Source organism: Stegostoma tigrinum, unplaced genomic scaffold (genome assembly GCF_030684315.1).
Source record: "Stegostoma tigrinum isolate sSteTig4 unplaced genomic scaffold, sSteTig4.hap1 scaffold_699, whole genome shotgun sequence".
Lineage (NCBI taxonomy): Eukaryota > Metazoa > Chordata > Chondrichthyes > Orectolobiformes > Stegostomatidae > Stegostoma > Stegostoma tigrinum.
Genome location: NW_026728642.1, coordinates 1 through 19,682, shown reverse-complemented (window position 1 = coordinate 19,682; position 19,682 = coordinate 1). Strand labels below are relative to the sequence as shown.

The following is a 19,682-nucleotide window of genomic DNA, read 5'->3' as shown; positions in this document are numbered from 1 at the left end:
GAGGGGTGTGGGGTATATCGGTGTGTTACAGTGAGGGGTGTGGGGTTTATCGGTGTGTTACAGTGAGGGGTGTGGGGTGTATCGGTGTGTTACAGTGAGGGGTGTGGGGTATATCGGTGTGTTACAGTGAGGGATGCGGGGTGTATCGGTGTGTTACAGTGAGGGGTGCGGGGTATATCGGTGTGTTACAGTGAGGGGTGTGGGGTGTATCGGTGTGTTACAGTGAGGAGTGCGGGGTGTATCGGTGTGTTACATTGAGGGGTGCAGGGTGTATCGGTGTGTTACAGTGAGGGGTGAGGGGTATATCGGTGTGTTACAGTGAGGGGTGTGGGGTGTATCGGTGTGTTACAGTGAGGGGTGTGGGGTGTATCGGTGTGTTACAGTGAGGGGTGTGGGGTATATTGGTGTGTTACAGTGAGGGGTGTGGGGTATATCTGTGTGTTACAGTGAGGGGTGTGGGGTGTATCGGTGTGTTACATTGAGGGGTGTGGGGTATATCGGTGTGTAACAGTGAGGGGTGTGGGGTGTATCGGTGTGTTACAGTGAGGGGTGTGGGGTATATCGGTGTGTTACAGTGAGGGGTGTGGGGTGTATCGGTGTGTTACAGTGAGGGGTGTGGGGTATATCGGTGTGTTACAGTGAGGGGTGTGGGGTATATCGGTGTGTTACAGTGAGGGGTGTGGGGTGTATCGGTGTGTTACAGTGAGGGGTGTGGGGTGTATCGGTGTGTTACAGTGAGGGGTGTGTGGTATATCGGTGGGTTACAGTGAGGAGTGTGGGGTGTATCGGTGTGTTACAGTGAGGGGTGCAGGGTGTATCGGTGTGTTACAGTGAGGGGTGTGGGGTGTATCGGTGTGTTACAGTGAGGGGTGTGGGGTGTATCGGTGTGTTACAGTGAGGGGTGTGGGGTGTATCGGTGTGTTACAGTGAGGGGTGTGGGGTGTATCGGTGTGTTACAGTGAGGGGTGCGGGGTGTATCGGTGTGTTACAGTGAGGGGTGTGGGGTATATCGGTGTGTTACAGTGAGGGGTGTGGGGTGTATCGGTGTGTTACAGTGAGGGGTGTGGGGTGTATCGGTGTGTTACAGTGAGGGGTGTGGGGTGTATCGGTGTGTTACAGTGAGGAGTGTGGGGTATATCGGTGTGTTACAGTCAGGGGTGCGGGGTGTATCGGTGTGTTACAGTGTGGGGTGCGGGGTGTATCGGTGTGTTACAGTGAGGGGTGTGGGGTATATCGGTGTGTTACAGTGAGGGGTGCGGGGTGTATCGGTGTGTTACAGTGTGGGGTGTGGGGTGTATCGGTGTGTTACAGTGAGGGGTGTGGGGTATATCGGTGTGTTACAGTGTGGTGTGCGGGGTGTATCAGTGTGTTACAGTGAGGGGTGTGGGGTATATCGGTGTGTTACAGTGAGGGGTGTGGGGTGTATCGTTGTGTTACAGTGAGGGGTGTGGGGTATATCGGTGTGTTACAGTGAGGGGTGTGGGGTGTATCGATGTGTTACAGTGAGGGGTGTGGGGTATATCGGTGTGTTACAGTGTGGGGTGCGGGGTGTATCGGTGTGTTACAGTGAGGGGTGCGGGGTGTATCGGTGTGTTACAGTGAGGGGTGTGGGGTATATCGGTGTGTTACAGTGAGGGGTGTGGGGTATATCGGTGTGTTACAGTGAGGGGTGTGGGGTATATCGGTGTGTTACAGTGAGGAGTGTGGGGTGTATCGGTGTGTTACAGTGAGGGGTGTGGGGTGTATCGGTGTGTTACAGTGAGGGGTGTGGGGTGTATCGTTGTGTTACAGTGAGGGGTGTGGGGTATATCGGTGTGTTACAGTGAGGGGTGTGGGGTGTATCGATGTGTTACAGTGAGGGGTGTGGGGTATATCGGTGTGTTACAGTGTGGGGTGCGGGGTGTATCGGTGTGTTACAGTGAGGGGTGTGGGGTATATCGGTGTGTTACAGTGAGGGGTGTGGGGTGTATCGATGTGTTACAGTGAGGGGTGTGGGGTATATCGGTGTGTTACAGTGTGGGGTGCGGGGTGTATCGGTGTGTTACAGTGAGGGGTGTGGGGTATATCGGTGTGTTACAGTGAGGGGTGTGGGGTGTATCGGTGTGTTACAGTGAGGGGTGCAGGGTATATCGGTGTGTTACAGTGAGGGGTGCGGGGTGTATCGATGTGTTACAGTGAGTGGTGTGGGGTATATCGGTGTGTTACAGTGAGCGGTGTGGGGTGTATCGGTGTGTTACAGTGAGGGGTGCGGGGTGTATCGGTGTGTTACAGTGAGGGGTGTGGGGTGTATCGGTGTGTTACAGTGAGGGGTGTGGGGTGTATCGGTGTGTTACAGTGAGGGGTGTGGGGTGTATCGGTGTGTTACAGTGAGGGGTGTGGGGTGTATCGGTGTGTTACAGTGAGGGGTGTGGGGTGTATCGGTGTGTTACAGTGAGGGGTGTGGGGTGTATCGGTGTGTTACAGTGAGGGGTGTGGGGTATATCGGTGTGTTACAGTGAGGGGTGTGGGGTGTATCGGTGTGTTACAGTGAGAGGTGTGGGGTGTATATCGGTGTGTAACAGTGAGGGGTGTGGGGTGTATCAGTGTGTTACAGTGAGGGGTGTGGGGTATATCGGTGTGTCACAGTGAGGGGTGTGGGGTGTATCGGTGTGTTACAGTGAGGGGTGTGGGGTGTATCGGTGTGTTACAGTGAGGGGTGTGGGGTGTATCGGTGTGTTACAGTGAGGGGTGTGGGGTGTATCGGTGTGTTACAGTGAGGGGTGCGGGGTGTATCCGTGTGTTACAGTGAGGGGTGTGGGGTATATCGGTGTGTTACAGTGAGGGGTGTGGGGTGTATCGGTGTGTTACAGTGAGGGGTGTGGGGTGTATCGGTGTGTTACAGTGAGGGGTGTGGGGTGTATCGGTGTGTTACAGTGAGGAGTGTGGGGTATATCGGTGTGTTACAGTCAGGGGTGCGGGGTGTATCGGTGTGTTACAGTGTGGGGTGCGGGGTGTATCGGTGTGTTACAGTGAGGGGTGTGGGGTATATCGGTGTGTTACAGTGAGGGGTGCGGGGTGTATCGGTGTGTTACAGAGTGGGGTCTGGGGTGTATCGGTGTGTTACAGTGAGGGGTGTGGGGTATATCGGTGTGTTACAGTGTGGTGTGCGGGGTGTATCAGTGTGTTACAGTGAGGGGTGTGGGGTATATCGGTGTGTTACAGTGAGGGGTGTGGGGTGTATCGTTGTGTTACAGTGAGGGGTGTGGGGTGTATCGGTGTGTTACAGTGAGGGGTGTGGGGTGTCTCGATGTGTTACAGTGAGGGGTGTGGGGTATATCGGTGTGTTACAGTGTGGGGTGCGGGGTGTATCGGTGTGTTACAGTGAGGGGTGTGGGGTATATCGGTGTGTTACAGTGAGGGGTGTGGGGTGTATCGGTGTGTTACAGTGAGGGGTGCGGGGTATATCGGTGTGTTACAGTGAGGGGTGTGGGGTATATCGGTGTGTTACAGTGTGGGGTGCGGGGTGTATCGGTGTGTTACAGTGAGGGGTGTGGGGTATATCGGTGTGTTACAGTGAGGGGTGTGGGGTGTATCGGTGTGTTACAGTGAGGGGTGCGGGGTATATCGGTGTGTTACAGTGAGGGGTGCGGGGTGTATCGATGTGTTACAGTGAGGGGTGTGGGGTATATCGGTGTGTTACAGTGAGCGGTGTGGGGTGTATCGGTGTGTTACAGTGAGGGGTGCGGGGTATATCGGTGTGTTACAGTGAGGGGTGCGGGGTGTATCGGTGTGTTACAGTGAGGGGTGTGGGGTGTATCGGTGTGTTACAGTGAGGGGTGTGGGGTGTATCGGTGTGTTACAGTAAGGGGTGTGGGGTGTATCGGTGTGTTACAGTGAGGAGTGTGGGGTATATCGGTGTGTTACAGTGAGGGGTGTGTGGTATATCGGTGTGTTACAGTGAGGGGTGTGGGGTGTATCGGTGTGTTACAGTGAGGGGTGTGGGGTATATCGGTGTGTTACAGTGAGGGGTGTGGGGTATATCGGTGTGTTACAGTGAGGGGTGTGGGGTGTATCGGTGTGTTACAGTGAGGGGTGTGGGGTATATCGGTGTGTTACAGTGAGGGATGCGGGGTGTATCGGTGTGTTACAGTGAGGGGTGCGGGGTATATCGGTGTGTTACAGTGAGGGGTGTGGGGTGTATCGGTGTGTTACAGTGAGGAGTGCGGGGTGTATCGGTGTGTTACATTGAGGGGTGCAGGGTGTATCGGTGTGTTACAGTGAGGGGTGAGGGGTATATCGGTGTGTTACAGTGAGGGGTGTGGGGTGTATCGGTGTGTTACAGTGAGGGGTGTGGGGTGTATCGGTGTGTTACAGTGAGGGGTGTGGGGTATATTGGTGTGTTACAGTGAGGGGTGTGGGGTATATCTGTGTGTTACAGTGAGGGGTGTGGGGTGTATCGGTGTGTTACATTGAGGGGTGTGGGGTATATCGGTGTGTAACAGTGAGGGGTGTGGGGTGTATCGGTGTGTTACAGTGAGGGGTGTGGGGTATATCGGTGTGTTACAGTGAGGGGTGTGGGGTGTATCGGTGTGTTACAGTGAGGGGTGTGGGGTATATCGGTGTGTTACAGTGAGGGGTGTGGGGTATATCGGTGTGTTACAGTGAGGGGTGTGGGGTGTATCAGTGTGTTACAGTGAGGGGTGTGGGGTGTATCGGTGTGTTACAGTGAGGGGTGTGTGGTATATCGGTGGGTTACAGTGAGGAGTGTGGGGTGTATCGGTGTGTTACAGTGAGGGGTGCAGGGTGTATCGGTGTGTTACAGTGAGGGGTGTGGGGTGTATCGGTGTGTTACAGTGAGGGGTGTGGGGTGTATCGGTGTGTTACAGTGAGGGGTGTGGGGTGTATCGGTGTGTTACAGTGAGGGGTGTGGGGTGTATCGGTGTGTTCCAGTGAGGGGTGTGGGGTGTATCGGTGTGTTACAGTGAGGGGTGCGGGGTGTATCGGTGTGTTACAGTGAGGGGTGTGGGGTATATCGGTGTGTTACAGTGAGGGGTGTGGGGTGTATCGGTGTGTTACAGTGAGGGGTGTGGGGTGTATCGGTGTGTTACAGTGAGGGGTGTGGGGTGTATCGGTGTGTTACAGTGAGGAGTGTGGGGTATATCGGTGTGTTACAGTCAGGGGTGCGGGGTGTATCGGTGTGTTACAGTGTGGGGTGCGGGGTGTATCGGTGTGTTACAGTGAGGGGTGTGGGGTATATCGGTGTGTTACAGTGAGGGGTGCGGGGTGTATCGGTGTGTTACAGTGTGGGGTGTGGGGTGTATCGGTGTGTTACAGTGAGGGGTGTGGGGTATATCGGTGTGTTACAGTGTGGTGTGCGGGGTGTATCAGTGTGTTACAGTGAGGGGTGTGGGGTCTCTCGGTGTGTTACAGTGAGGGGTGTGGGGTGTATCGTTGTGTTACAGTGAGGGGTGTGGGGTATATCGGTGTGTTACAGTGAGGGGTGTGGGGTGTATCGATGTGTTACAGTGAGGGGTGTGGGGTATATCGGTGTGTTACAGTGTGGGGTGCGGGGTGTATCGGTGTTTTACAGTGAGGGGTGCGGGGTGTATCGGTGTGTTACAGTGAGGGGTGTGGGGTATATCGGTGTGTTACAGTGAGGGGTGTGGGGTATATCGGTGTGTTACAGTGAGGGGTGTGGGGTATATCGGTGTGTTACAGTGAGGAGTGTGGGGTGTATCGGTGTGTTACAGTGAGGGGTGTGGGGTGTATCGGTGTGTTACAGTGAGGGGTGTGGGGTGTATCGTTGTGTTACAGTGAGGGGTGTGGGGTATATCGGTGTGTTACAGTGAGGGGTGTGGGGTGTATCGATGTGTTACAGTGAGGGGTGTGGGGTATATCGGTGTGTTACAGTGTGGGGTGCGGGGTGTATCGGTGTGTTACAGTGAGGGGTGTGGGGTATATCGGTGTGTTACAGTGAGGGGTGTGGGGTGTATCGATGTGTTACAGTGAGGGGTGTGGGGTATATCGGTGTGTTACAGTGTGGGGTGCGGGGTGTATCGGTGTGTTACAGTGAGGGGTGTGGGGTATATCGGTGTGTTACAGTGAGGGGTGTGGGGTGTATCGGTGTGTTACAGTGAGGGGTGCAGGGTATATCGGTGTGTTACAGTGAGGGGTGCGGGGTGTATCGATGTGTTACAGTGAGGGGTGTGGGGTATATCGGTGTGTTACAGTGAGCGGTGTGGGGTGTATCGGTGTGTTACAGTGAGGGGTGCGGGGTGTATCGGTGTGTTACAGTGAGGGGTGTGGGGTGTATCGGTGTGTTACAGTGAGGGGTGTGGGGTGTATCGGTGTGTTACAGTGAGGGGTGTGGGGTGTATCGGTGTGTTACAGTGAGGGCTGTGGGGTGTATCGGTGTGTTACAGTGAGGGGTGTGGGGTGTATCGGTGTGTTACAGTGAGGGGTGTGGGGTGTATCGGTGTGTTACAGTGAGGGGTGTGGGGTATATCGGTGTGTTACAGTGAGGGGTGTGGGGTGTATCGGTGTGTTACAGTGAGAGGTGTGGGGTGTATATCGGTGTGTAACAGTGAGGGGTGTGGGGTGTATCAGTGTGTTACAGTGAGGGGTGTGGGGTATATCGGTGTGTCACAGTGAGGGGTGTGGGGTGTATCGGTGTGTTACAGTGAGGGGTGTGGGGTGTATCGGTGTGTTACAGTGAGGGGTGTGGGGTGTATCGGTGTGTTACAGTGAGGGGTGTGGGGTGTATCGGTGTGTTACAGTGAGGGGTGTGGGGTGTATCGGTGTGTTGCAGTGAGGGGTGCGGGGTATATCGGTGTGTTACAGTGAGGGGTGTGGGGTATATCGGTGTGTTACAGTGAGGGGTGTGGGGTGTATCGGTGTGTTACAGTGAGGGGTGTGGGGTATATCGGTGTGTTACAGTGAGGGGTGTGGGGTGTATCGGTGTGTTACAGTGAGGGGTGTGGGGTGTATCGGTGTGTTACAGTGAGGGGTGTGGGGTATATCGGTGTGTTACAGTGAGGGGTGTGGGGTGTATCGGTGTGTTACAGTGAGGGGTGTGGGGTATATCGGTGTGTTACAGTGAGGGGTGTGGGTATATCGGTGTGTTACAGTGAGGGGTGTGGGGTATATCGGTGTGTTACAGTGAGGGGTGAGGGGTATATCGGTGTGTTACAGTGAGGGGTGTGGGTATATCGGTGTGTTACAGTGAGGGGTGTGGGGTGTATCGGTGTGTTACAGTGAGGGGTGTGGGGTGTATCGGTGTGTTACAGTGAGGGGTGCGGGGTGTATCGGTGTGTTACAGTGAGGGGTGCGGGGTATATCGGTGTGTTACAGTGAGGGGTGTGGGTATATCGGTGTGTTACAGTGAGGGGTGTGGGGTGTATCGGTGTGTTACAGTGAGGGGTGTGGGGTATATCGGTGTGTTACAGTGAGGGGTGTGGGGTATATCGGTGTGTTACAGTGAGGGGTGTGGGGTGTATCGGTGTGTTACAGTGAGAGGTGTGGGGTGTATCGGTGTGTTACAGTGAGAGGTGTGGGGTGTATCGGTGTGTTACAGTGAGGGGTGTGGGGTATATCAGTGTGTTACAGTGAGGTGTGTGGGGTGTATCGGTGTGTTACAGTGAGGGGTGCGGGTTATATCGGTGTGTTACAGTGAGGGGTGCGGGGTGTATCGGTGTGTTACAGTGAGAGGTGCGGGGTATATCGGTGTGTTACAGTGAGGTGTGTGGGGTGTATCGGTGTGTTACAGTGAGGGGTGCGGGTTATATCGGTGTGTTACAGTGAGGGGTGCGGGGTGTATCGGTGTGTTACAGTGAGGGGTGTGGGGTGTATCGGTGTGTTACAGTGAGGGGTGTGGGGTGTATCGGTGTGTTACAGTGAGGGGTGTGGGGTGTATTGGTGTGTTACAGTGAGGGGTGTGGGGTGTATCGGTGTGTTACAGTGAGGGGTGTGGGGTGTATCGGTGTGTTACAGTGAGGGGAGTGGGGTATATCGGTGTGTTACAGTGAGGGGTGTGGGGTATATCAGTGTGTTACAGTGAGGGGTGTGGGGTGTATCGGTGTGTTACAGTGAGGGGTGTGGGGTGTATCGGTGTGTTACAGTGAGGGGTGTGGGGTGTATATCGGTGTGTAACAGTGAGGGGTGTGGGGTATATCGGTGTGTTACAGTGAGGGGTGTGGGGTATATCGGTGTGTTACAGTGAGGGGTGTGGGGTGTATCGGTGTGTTACAGTGAGGGGAGTGGGGTATATCGGTGTGTTACAGTGAGGGGTGTGGGGTGTATCGGTGTGTTACAGTGAGGGGTGTGGGGTATATCGGTGTGTTACAGTGAGGTGTGTGGGGTGTATCAGTGTGTTACAGTGAGGGGTGTGGGGTATATCGGTGTGTTACAGTGAGGGGTGTGGGGTGTATATCGGTGTGTAACAGTGAGGGGTGTGGGGTGTATCAGTGTGTTACAGTGAGGGGTGTGGGGTATATCGGTGTGTTACAGTGAGGGGTGTGGGGTGTATCGGTGTGTTACAGTGAGGGGTGTGGGGTGTATCGGTGTGTTACAACTGAACCTGACGCACTATCACTATGTTAAAGGGGACAGACCAAGTCGATCCAAGACGCTGAGGGACATCAACAGAGGACATGAGGAGACATTGAAACAAAGGGCCTGTGGAATTCATGAGCACAGGAAGGAGTCACGTCCAAAATACTGAATGTATTCAAGAGGGGAGTGGGGTATATCGGCGTGTCACTGTAACACACCAATATACCCCGCGCCCCTCACTGTAACACACCGATACACCCCACGCCCCTCACTGTAACACACCGATATACCCCACACCCCTCACTGTAACACACCAATATACCCCGCGCCCCTCACTGTAACACACCAATATACCCCACGCCCCTCACTGTAACACACCGATATACCCCACACCCCTCACTGTAACACACCAATATACCCCGCGCCCCTCACTGTAACACACCGATACACCCCACGCCCCTCACTGTAACACACCGATATACCCCACACCCCTCAGTGTAACACACCGATACACCCCACGCCCCTCACTGTAACACACCGATATACCCCGCGCCCCTCACTGTAACACACCGATACACCCCACGCCCCTCACTGTAACACACCGATATACCCCGCGCCCCTCACTGTAACACACCGATACACCCCACGCCCCTCACTGTAACACACCGATATACCCCGCGCCCCTCACTGTAACACACCGATACACCCCACGCCCCTCACTGTAACACACCGATATACCCCACACCCCTCACTGTAACACACCGATACACCCCTCACCCCACACTGTAACACACCGCTATACCCCACACTCCTCACTGTAACACACCGATACACCCCACACCCCTCACTGTAACACGCCAATATACCCCGCGCCCCTCACTGTAACACACCAATATACCCCGCGCCCCTCACTGTAACACACCGATATACCCCACACCCCTCACTGTAACACACTGATACACCCCACACCCCTCACTGTTACACACCGATATACACCCCACACCTCTCACTGTAACACACCGATACACCCCACACCCCTCACTGTAACACACCGATATACCCCACACCCCTCACTGTAACACACCGATACACCCCACACCCCTCACTGTAACACACCGATACACCCCACACCCCTCACTGTAACACACCAATATACCCCACACCTCTCACTGTAACACACCGATACACCCCGCGCCCCTCACTGTAACACACCAATATACCCCGCGCCCCTCACTGTAACACACCGATATACACCCCACACCCCTCACTGTAACACACCGATACACTCCACACCCCTCACTGTAACACACCGATATACCCCACACCCCTCACTGTAACACACCGATACACTCCACACCCCTCACTGTAACACACCGATATACCCCACACCCCTCACTGTAACACACCGATGTACCACACACCCCTCACTGTAACACACCGATACACTCCACACCCCTCACTGTAACACACCGATATACCCCACACCCCTCACTGTAACACACCGATATACCCCACACCCCTCACTGTAACACACCAATATACCCCGCGCCCCTCATTGTAACACACCGATATACCACACACCCCTCACTGTAACACACCGATATACCCCACACCACTCACTGTAACACACCAATATACCCCGCGCCCCTCACTGTAACACACCGATACACTCCACACCCCTAACTGTAACACACCGATATACCCCAAACCCCTCACTGTAACACACCAATATACACCACACCCCTCACTGTAACACACCAATATACCCCGCGCCCCTCACTGTAACACACCGATGTACCACACACCCCTCACTGTAACACACCGATACACCCCACACCCCTAACTGTAACACATCGATATACCCCGCACCCCTCACTGTAACACACCGATACACTCCACACCCCTAACTGTAACACACCGATATACCCCAAACCCCTCACTGTAACACACCAATATACCCCGCGCCCCTCACTGTAACACACCGATATACCACACACCCCTCACTGTAACACACCGATACACCCCACACCCCTCACTGTAACACACCGTACACCCCACACCCCTCACTGTAACACACCGATATACCCCACACCCCTCACTGTAACACACCGATACACCCCGCACCCCTCACTGTAACACACCGATACACCCCACACCCCTCACTGTAACACACTGATACACCCCACATCCCTCACTGTAACACACCGATACACCCCACACCCCTCACTGTAACACACCGATATACCCCACACCCCTCACTGTAACACACCGATGTACCCCACACCCCTCACTGTAACACACCGATACACCCCACACCCCTCACTGTAACACACCGATATACCACACACCCCTCACTGTAACACACCGATATACCCCACACCCCTCACTGTAACACACCGATAGACCCCGCACCCCTCACTGTGACACACCGATACACCCCACACCCCTCACTGTAACACACCGATACACCCCACACCCCTCACTGTAACACACCGATATACCACACGCCCCTCACTGTAACACTCCGATATACCCCACACCCCTCACTGTAACACACCGATAGACCCCGCACCCCTCACTGTGACACACCGATACACCCCACACTCCTCACTGTAACACACCGATATACCCCACACCCCTCACTGTAACACACCGATATACCTCACACCCCTCACTGTAACACACAGATATATCCCACACCCCTCACTGTAACACACCGATATACCCCACACTCCTCACTGTAACACACCGATACACCCCACACCCCTCACTGTAACACACCGATATACCCCACACCCCTCACTGTAACACACCGATATACCCCTCACCCCTCACTGTAACACACCGATATACCCTGCACCCCTCACTGTAACACACCGATACACCCCACACCCCTCACTGTAACACTCCGATACACCCCACACCCCTCACTGTAACACACCGATATATCCCACACCCCTCACTGTAACACACCGATACACCCCGCACCCCTCACTGTAACACACCGATATACCCCACACTCCTCACTGTAACACACCGATATACCTCACACCCCTCACTGTAACACACAGATATACCCCACACCCCTCACTGTAACACACCGATATACCCCACAATCCTCACTGTAACACACCGATACACCCCACACCCCTCACTGTAACACACCGATACACCCAACACCCCTCACTGTAACACACCGATACACCCGACACCCCTCACTGTAACACACCGATACACCCCACACCCCTCACTGTAACACACCGATACACCCCACACCCCTCACTGTAACACACCGATACACCCGACACCCCTCACTGTAACACACCGATATACCCCGCACCCCTCACTGTAACACACCGATACACCCCACACCCCTCACTGTAACACACTGATACACCCCACACCCCTCACTGTAACACACCGACATACCCCACACCCCTCACTGTAACACACTGATACACCCCACACCCCTCACTGTAACACACTGATACACCCCACACCCCTCACTGTAACACACCGATATACCCCACACCCCTCACTGTAACACACCGATATACCCCACACCCCTCACTGTAACACACCGATACACCCCGCGCCCCTCACTGTAACACACCAATATACCCCACACCCCTCACTGTAACACACTGATATACCCCGCACACCTCACTGTTACAAACCGATATACCCCACACCCCTCACTGTAACACACCGATACACCCCACACCCCTCACTGTAACACACCGATATACCCCGCACCCCTCACTGTAACACACTGATATACCCCGCACCCCTCACTGTAACACACCGATATACCCCACACCCCTCACTGTAACACACCGATACACCCCACACCCCTCACTGTAACACACTGATATACCCCGCACCCCTCACTGTAACACACCGATATACCCCACACACCTCACTGTAACACACTGATACACCCCACACCCCTCACTGTAACACACTGATATACCCCACACCCCTCACTGTAACACACCAATATACCCCACACCCCACACTGTAACACACTGATATACCCCACACCCCTCACTGTAACACACCGATATACCCCACACCCCTCACTGTAACACACCGATACACCCCGCACCCCACACTGTAACACACCGATATACCCCACACCCCTCACTGTAACACACTGATACACCCCACACCCCTCACTGTAACACACCGATACACCCCGCACCCCACACTGTAACACACCGATATACCCCACACCCCTCACTGTAACACACTGATACACCCCACACCCCTCACTGTAACACACCGAAACAACCCGCACCCCTGACTGTAACACACCGATGCACCCCACACCCCTGACTGTAACACACTGATATACCCCACACCCCTCACTGTAACACTCCAATACACCCCACACCCCTCACTGTAACACACCGATATGCCCCACACCCATCACTGTAACACAAGCTTACAGAGCCTTGATAATAAAATGTGAGGCTGGATGCACACAGCAGGCCCAGCAGCATCTCAGGAGCACAAAAGCTGACGTTTCGGTACACAGCCTTGCTCCTTCTTTAGGAGTCAGTGCGAGAGGCGGCATCAGACACAGCATTTCTGAGCTGAATATAAAAAGGGTTGTAAAACTGATACGAATAAGGCTGTTAAATCTTCAGTCAGTAAGAAAGGATTGATATCTAAATTCCAGAATTTCTTTCAAGAGATCACTGCATGTTTATATCAGCACCTCTCAGTGAAGCCGAGGTGACATTCCTGGTCAGACAATGTATTTTAGGTGTGAGGCCCTGTTTAGAATTTGGCTGCGTATTAACCTGGAGTCAGACTGGAGCGAGACTCTGAAAGCTTGCGATTTCAGTTCAACCTGTTGGGAAAGATTTCTGACTCAGGTCACCCCGGCACGTCCATATCATAGTGAGAGAGAGAGAGGGCAGGGTGTTCCCAATGTCAGGGTGGGACCTCGTCTCCAAGAGGGACTGAGTCCTGGTCACTGTCACCGTTACTGTCATGGGCAGGCTGGAGAGGATGAGGTCCAAGTTTGAAATGGTTGCAGTGAGGGGCACTTGTTTGGTAAATTGCTCAGACATTTACAAATTCAAATCAACTTAACTTATCCTTTTTACGTCAACAGGACCGTGACTTAGCTGTTGAGGAATTGGAAGGTAAGTTAATTCTTTCAAAGCAATGACCATGAATTCTAAGCTTGCAAACTAAATCCATCCTGATCTATCGATCAAAAATGTAGGGTCTTGGTGTGCAGTTTCAAAATTAAGCAGATGATGCTAAATTTTGAAGAACTGTACCTGGGTGCAACTCCAAAAGGACATTGGTGCAGTGGGGCAGAGAGATGTCAGATGACTGTTCGTTTGGAAGAACCGTGAAAGAAACTAAAATAGGGCAGTATAATTCTAAATGCGGTACTGGAGCAGAGGGATCTGGCTGTACATACGCACAGAGCATTAAAGGTAGCAGGACAGGTGGAGAGAGCAGGAAGCATGCAGTGTCCTCGGATTTATTAGCACGGGCAGAGTGCACAAGAGCAAGGAGGTGATGTTGAACGTACGAAGACACTTGCTGAATCTCAACTGAAGATTTGTGCAGTTGTGGGCTCCCACTTTATAGGAAGGATGTGAATATATTGGAGAGAGTGCAGGAGCATTTATAAGAATGGTTCCAAGGCTGAGAAACTTCAACGATGAGGATAGATTGAAGAGGTTGGGGACCGTTCTCCTTAAAAAGGTGGTTTAGATGGACATCTAATAGTGGTTTTCAAAATCATGAGCAGGGGCTGGAGAGTCAAAACAGAATCTGTGCCCCGTCTTAAAAGGAATAAGAATGAGAGGCCTCCAGATTTAAGGTGATGTGCAAACAAAGCAAGGGTGATGAGAGTAAAATCTTTCTCACCCAGTGAGTGGTTAGGGTCCCCCCCTCCCTCTCTCTCTGTCAGTCTGTCTCTCTCTGTCTCTCTCACTCTCACCCTCTCTCTCAGTCCCTCTCTCTGTCAGGGACCCCGTACTGTTTGCATTGAATCACCTTCATGAGCTTTTGGCTGTGTTAATGTCTCACCGCAGAGATTTCTGAAGCTTTCAGAGAGTTTGACACAGACCAGGACGGCTACATCAGCTACAAAGATCTGGGAGAATGTATGCGGACCATGGGATACATGCCAACAGAAATGGAACTGCTCGAAGTCAGTCAGCAGATTAAAATGAGACGTACGTAAAACTCCCTCTACACTGTCCCCCATCAAACTCTCCCAGGGACAGGGACAGCACGGGGTCAGATACAGAGTAAAGCTCCCTCTACACTGTCCCCCATCAAACACCCCCAGGGACAGGGACAGCACGGGGTCAGATACAGAGTAAAGCTCCCTCTACACTGTCCCCCCCATCAAACACTGGGGATTGGGAGTGAGGGTGTGTGGGTGGGGTGTGAAGGTGGAGGAGTGGGAGTGAGGGTGTGGGGGGGGAGTGAGGGTGTGGGGGCGGAGTGAGGGTGTTGGGGGGAATGAGGGTGTGGGGGCGGAGTGAGGGTGTGGGGGCGGAGTGAAGGTGTTGTGGGGGAGTGAGGGTGTGGGGGGGGAGTGAGGGTGTGGGGGCGGAGTGAGGGTGTTGGGGGGGAGTGAGGGTGTGGGGGGGGAGTGAGGGTGTGGGGGGGGAGTGAGGGTGTGGGGGCGGAGTGAGGGTGTGGGGGCGGAGTGAGGGTGTTGGGGGGGAGTGAGGGTGATGGGGGGAGTGAGGGTGTGGGGGCGGAGTGAGGGTGTTGGGGGGGAGTGAGGGTGTGGGGGCGGAGTGAGGGTGTTGGGGGGGAGTGAGTGTGTGGGGGGGGATTGAGGGTGTGGGGGCGGAGTGAGGGTGTTGCGGGGGAGTGAGGGTGTTGCGGGGGAGTGAGGGTGTTGGGGGGAGTGAGGGTGTGGGGGGGGATTGAGGGTGTGGGGGCGGAGTGAGGGTGTTGCGGGGGAGTGAGGGTGTGGGGGGGAGTGAGGGTGTTGGGGGGAGTGAGGGTGTGGGGGGGGAGTGAGGGTGTGGGGGGGAGTGAGGGTGTTGTGGGGGAGTGAGTGTGTGGGGGGGGGATTGAGGGTGTGGGGGCGGAGTGAGGGTGTTGCGGGGGAGTGTGGGTGTTGGGGGGGAGTGAGGGTGTGGGGGGGGAGTGAGGGTGTGGGGGCAGAGTGAGGGTGTTGGGGGGGGAGTGAGTGTGTGGGGGGGGATTGAGGGTGTGGGGGCGGAGTGAGGGTGTTGGGGGGGAGTGAGTGTGTGGGGGGGGATTGAGGGTGTGGGGGCGGAGTGAGGGTGTTGCGGGGGAGTGAGGGTGTGGGGAGGAGTGAGGGTGTTGGGGGGAGTGAGGGTGTGGGGGGGAGTGAGGGTGTGGGGGGGAGTGAGGGTGTTGTGGGGGAGTGAGTGTGTGGGGGGGGATTGAGGGTGTGGGGGCGGAGTGAGGGTGTTGCGGGGGAGTGTGGGTGTTGGGGGGGAGTGAGGGTGTGGGGGGGGGAGTGAGGGTGTGGGGGCAGAGTGAGGGTGTGCGTGGGGGGAGTGTAGGGGGGCAGTGAAGGTGTGCGGGGGCGGAGTGAGGGTGAGCGGGCAAGTGTGGGGCTGGGGAGTGAGGGCGTGTGGGGGGAGTGTGGGTGTGTGGGGGCGGAGTGAGGATGTGCAGGGGGGAGTGAGGGTGTGCAGGGGGGCATGCGGGGGGAGTGAGGGTGTGTCGGGGCAGAGTGAGGATGTGCAGGGGGGAGTGAGGGTGTGTCGGGGCAGAGTGAGGGTGTGCGGGGGGAGTGTGGGGGGGCAGTGAGGGTGTGCGGGGGGAGTGTGGGCTGGTGGAGTGAGGGTGTGCGGGGGGAGTGTGGGGGGGGCAGTGAGGCTGTGCGGGGGGAGTGTGGGTGTGCGGGGGGAGTGTGGGTGTGTGGGGGCGGAGTGAGGGCGTGCGGGGGGAGTGTGGGTATGTGGGGGCGGACTGAGGGCGTGCGGGGGGAGTGTGGTTGTGTGGGGGCAGACTGAGGGCGTGCGGGGGGAGTGTGGTTGTGTGGGGGCAGACTGAGTTTGTGCCGGGGGGAGTGTGGGTGTGTGGGGGCGGACTGAGGGCGTGCCGGGGGGAGTGTGGGTGTGTGGGGGCGGACTGAGGGCGTGCCGGGGGGAGTGTGGGTGTGTGGGGGCGGACTGAGGGCGTGCCGGGGGGAGTGTGGGTGTGTGGGGGCGGACTGAGGGCGTGCCGGGGGGAGTGTTGGTGTGTGGGGGCGGACTGAGGGCGTGCCGGGGGAAGTGTGGGTGTGTGGGGGCGGACTGAGGGCGTGCCGGGGGAAGTGTGGGTGTGTGGGGGCGGACTGAGGGCGTGCCGGGGGGAGTGTTGTTGTGTGGGGGCGGACTGAGGGTGTGCCGGGGGGAGTATGGGGGTGGATTGAGGGCGTGCGGGGGGAGTGTGGGTGTGTGGGGGCAGACTGAGGGCGTGCGCGGGGAGTGTGGTTGTGTGGGGGCGGACTGAGGGTGTGCCGGGGGGAGTGTGGGGGCGGACTGAGGGCGTGCGGGGGGAGTGTGGGTGTGTGGGGGCAGACTGAGGGCGTGCGGGGGGAGTGTGGGTGTGTGGGGGCGGACTGAGGGCGTGCGGGAGGAGTGTGGTTGTGTGGGGGCAGACTGAGGGCGTGCAGGGGGTCTGTGGGTGTGTGGGGGCAGACTGAGGGCATGCGGGGGGAGTGTGGGTGTGTGGGGGCGGACTGAGGGCATGCCGGGGAGAGTGTGGGTGTGTGGGGGCGGACTGAGGGCGTGCCGGGGGGAGTGTGGGTGTGTGGGGGCGGACTGAGGGCGTGCCGGGGGGAGTGTGGGGGCAGACTGAGGGCGTGCGGGGGGTCTGTGGGTGTGTGGGGGCAGACTGAGGGCATGCGGGGGGAGTGTGGGTGTGTGGGGGCGGACTGAGGGCGTGCGGGGAGAGTGTGGGTGTGTGGGGGCGGACTGAGGGCGTGCCGGGGGGAGTGTGGGTGTGTGGGGGCGGACTGAGGGCATGCGGGGGGAGTGTGGGTGTGTGGGGGCGGACTGAGAGCGTGCGGGGAGAGTGTGGGTGTGTGGGGGCCGACTGAGGGCGTGCCGGGGGGAGTGTGGGTGTGTGGGGGCGGACTGAGGGCATGCGGGGGGAGTGTGGGTGTGTGGGGGCGGACTGAGGGCGTGCGGGGAGTGTGGGTGTGTGGGGGCGGACTGAGGGCATGCGGGGGGAGTGTGGGTGTGTGGGGGCGGACTGAGGGCGTGCCGGGGGGAGTGTGGGTGTGTGGGGGCGGACTGAGGGCATGCGGGGGGAGTGTGGGTGTGTGGGGGCGGACTGAGGGCGTGCGGGGAGAGTGTGGGTGTGTGGGGGCGGACTGAGGGCGTGCCGGGGGGAGTGTGGGTGTGTGGGGGCGGACTGAGGGCATGCGGGGGGAGTGTGGGTGTGTGGGGGCGGACTGAGGGCGTGCGGGGAGTGTGGGTGTGTGGGGGCGGACTGAGGGCGTGCGGGGAGAGTGTGGGTGTGTGGGGGCGGACTGAGGGCGTGCCGGGGGGAGTGTGGGTGTGTGGGGGCGGACTGAGGGCATGCGGGGGGAGTGTGGGTGTGTGGGGGCGGACTGAGGGCGTGCGGGGAGTGTGGGTGTGTGGGGGCGGACTGAGGGCGTGCGGGGAGTGTGGGTGTGTGGGGGCGGACTGAGGGCGTGCGGGGAGAGTGTGGGGGCAGACTGAGGGCGTGCGGGGGGTCTGTGGGTGTGTGGGGGCGGACTGAGGGCATGCCGGGGGGAGTGTGGGGGCAGACTGAGGGCGTGCGGGGGGAGTGTGGGTGTGTGGGGGCGGACTGAGGGCGTGCCGGGGGGAGTGTGGGTGTGTGGGGGCGGACTGAGGGCGTGCCGGGGGGAGTGTGGGCGGACTGAGGGCGTGCCGGGGGTCTGTGGGTGTGTGGGGGCAGACTGAGGGCATGCGGGGGGAGTGTGGGTGTGTGGGGGCGGACTGAGGGCATGCCGGGGAGAGTGTGGGTGTGTGGGGGCGGACTGAGGGCGTGCCGGGGGGAGTGTGGGTGTGTGGGGGCGGACTGAGGGCGTGCCGGGGGGAGTGTGGGCGGACTGAGGGCGTGCCGGGGGGAGTGTGGGGGCAGACTGAGGGCGTGCCGGGGGGAGTGTGGGTGTGTGGGGGCGGACTGAGGGCATGCCGGGGGGAGTGTGGGTGTGTGGGGGCGGACTGAGGGCGTGCCGGGGGGAGTGTGGGCGGACTGAGGGCGTGCCGGGGGGAGTGTGGGGGCAGACTGAGGGCGTGCCGGGGGGAGTGTGGGTGTGTGGGGGCGGACTGAGGGCATGCCGGGGGGAGTGTGGGTGTGTGGGGGCGGACTGAGGGCGTGCGGGGGGAGTGTGGGCGGACTGAGGGCGTGCCGGGTGGGGGGGGGTGGCGTGTGTAGGGGTGAGTGGGCCTGGTCGTGGTGGGGGGTGGGGGGTGGGGGAGAGCGCGGTGGCGCTCGATCTGGGCGGGATGGTGGTTACGCTTCTGGCTTTGTTTGGCAGTGGGCGGCCTGGTCTCCCTGGATGACTTTGTCGAACTGATGGGTCCGAAGCTGCTCCAGGAAACCGCCCAGATGGTGGGCGTTCGGGAACTGAAATTCGCTTTCCGCGAGGTTCGTACTAATCCTTTCCTGGCTGAATGGTCCCTCTGCTAGTCCCATCACTAACCTCCCTCAGCAACCCGCTGTCTGCGTGCGTCAGGCCCTCAATCATTTCCTCGAAATCCACACCGAGCTTCAATCCGGCCCTGCCCAGGAAACCTCTCCAACTTTATTCCATCGGTACCTTCATCAGAGGAGACCATTTGGCCCTGCCTGTTTGTACAGTACTGAGCAATTCCACTCGAGCCACTCCCCTACCTTTACACCATCACCCTGAACCATTCCCCTTCACGTGCTGTCCCAACCCTGCTTCCACAGGCTCCATTGACCCAGGCACCCCCACTCACTCTCAGCCCTGATTTCACCCCCCCCCGCCCCTCAATGGGAACTCTTCCTCCCTCTCCACTCTGTCCAGACCCCTCCTGAGTTTGAACACCTCAAACTAATTTCCTCTCGGCCTCACGGTTTGCAATCCTCCCGAGTCTGGCATCACTGCAGACTCTGAAACCGTGCCCTGCACAGCAAGATCCAGGTATTTCTGGATATTTAATCTGGAAAAGCAAGGA

General features: G+C 57.4%; 1 protein-coding gene across 2 annotated transcripts in view; it reads left to right on the top strand.

The window, feature by feature from the left end:
* LOC132209171 (calcium-binding protein 1-like) overlaps nt 1-19,414 on the top strand; it is a 29,156-nt gene extending 9,742 nt beyond the window's left edge. Inside the window, exons 2-4 of one of the 2 annotated variants that reach the window (XM_059644321.1) lie at nt 13,655-13,685; nt 14,595-14,738; nt 19,019-19,414. In XM_059644321.1, the coding sequence (XP_059500304.1) occupies nt 13,655-13,685; nt 14,595-14,738; nt 19,019-19,170 (327 nt within the window). In that variant the 3' untranslated portion in view covers nt 19,171-19,414. The remainder of the gene's footprint in view (nt 1-13,654; nt 13,686-14,594; nt 14,739-19,018) is intronic. The other variant, XM_059644320.1, reaches the window with a different exon arrangement.
* Nucleotides 19,415-19,682: the final 268 nt, after the last annotated feature.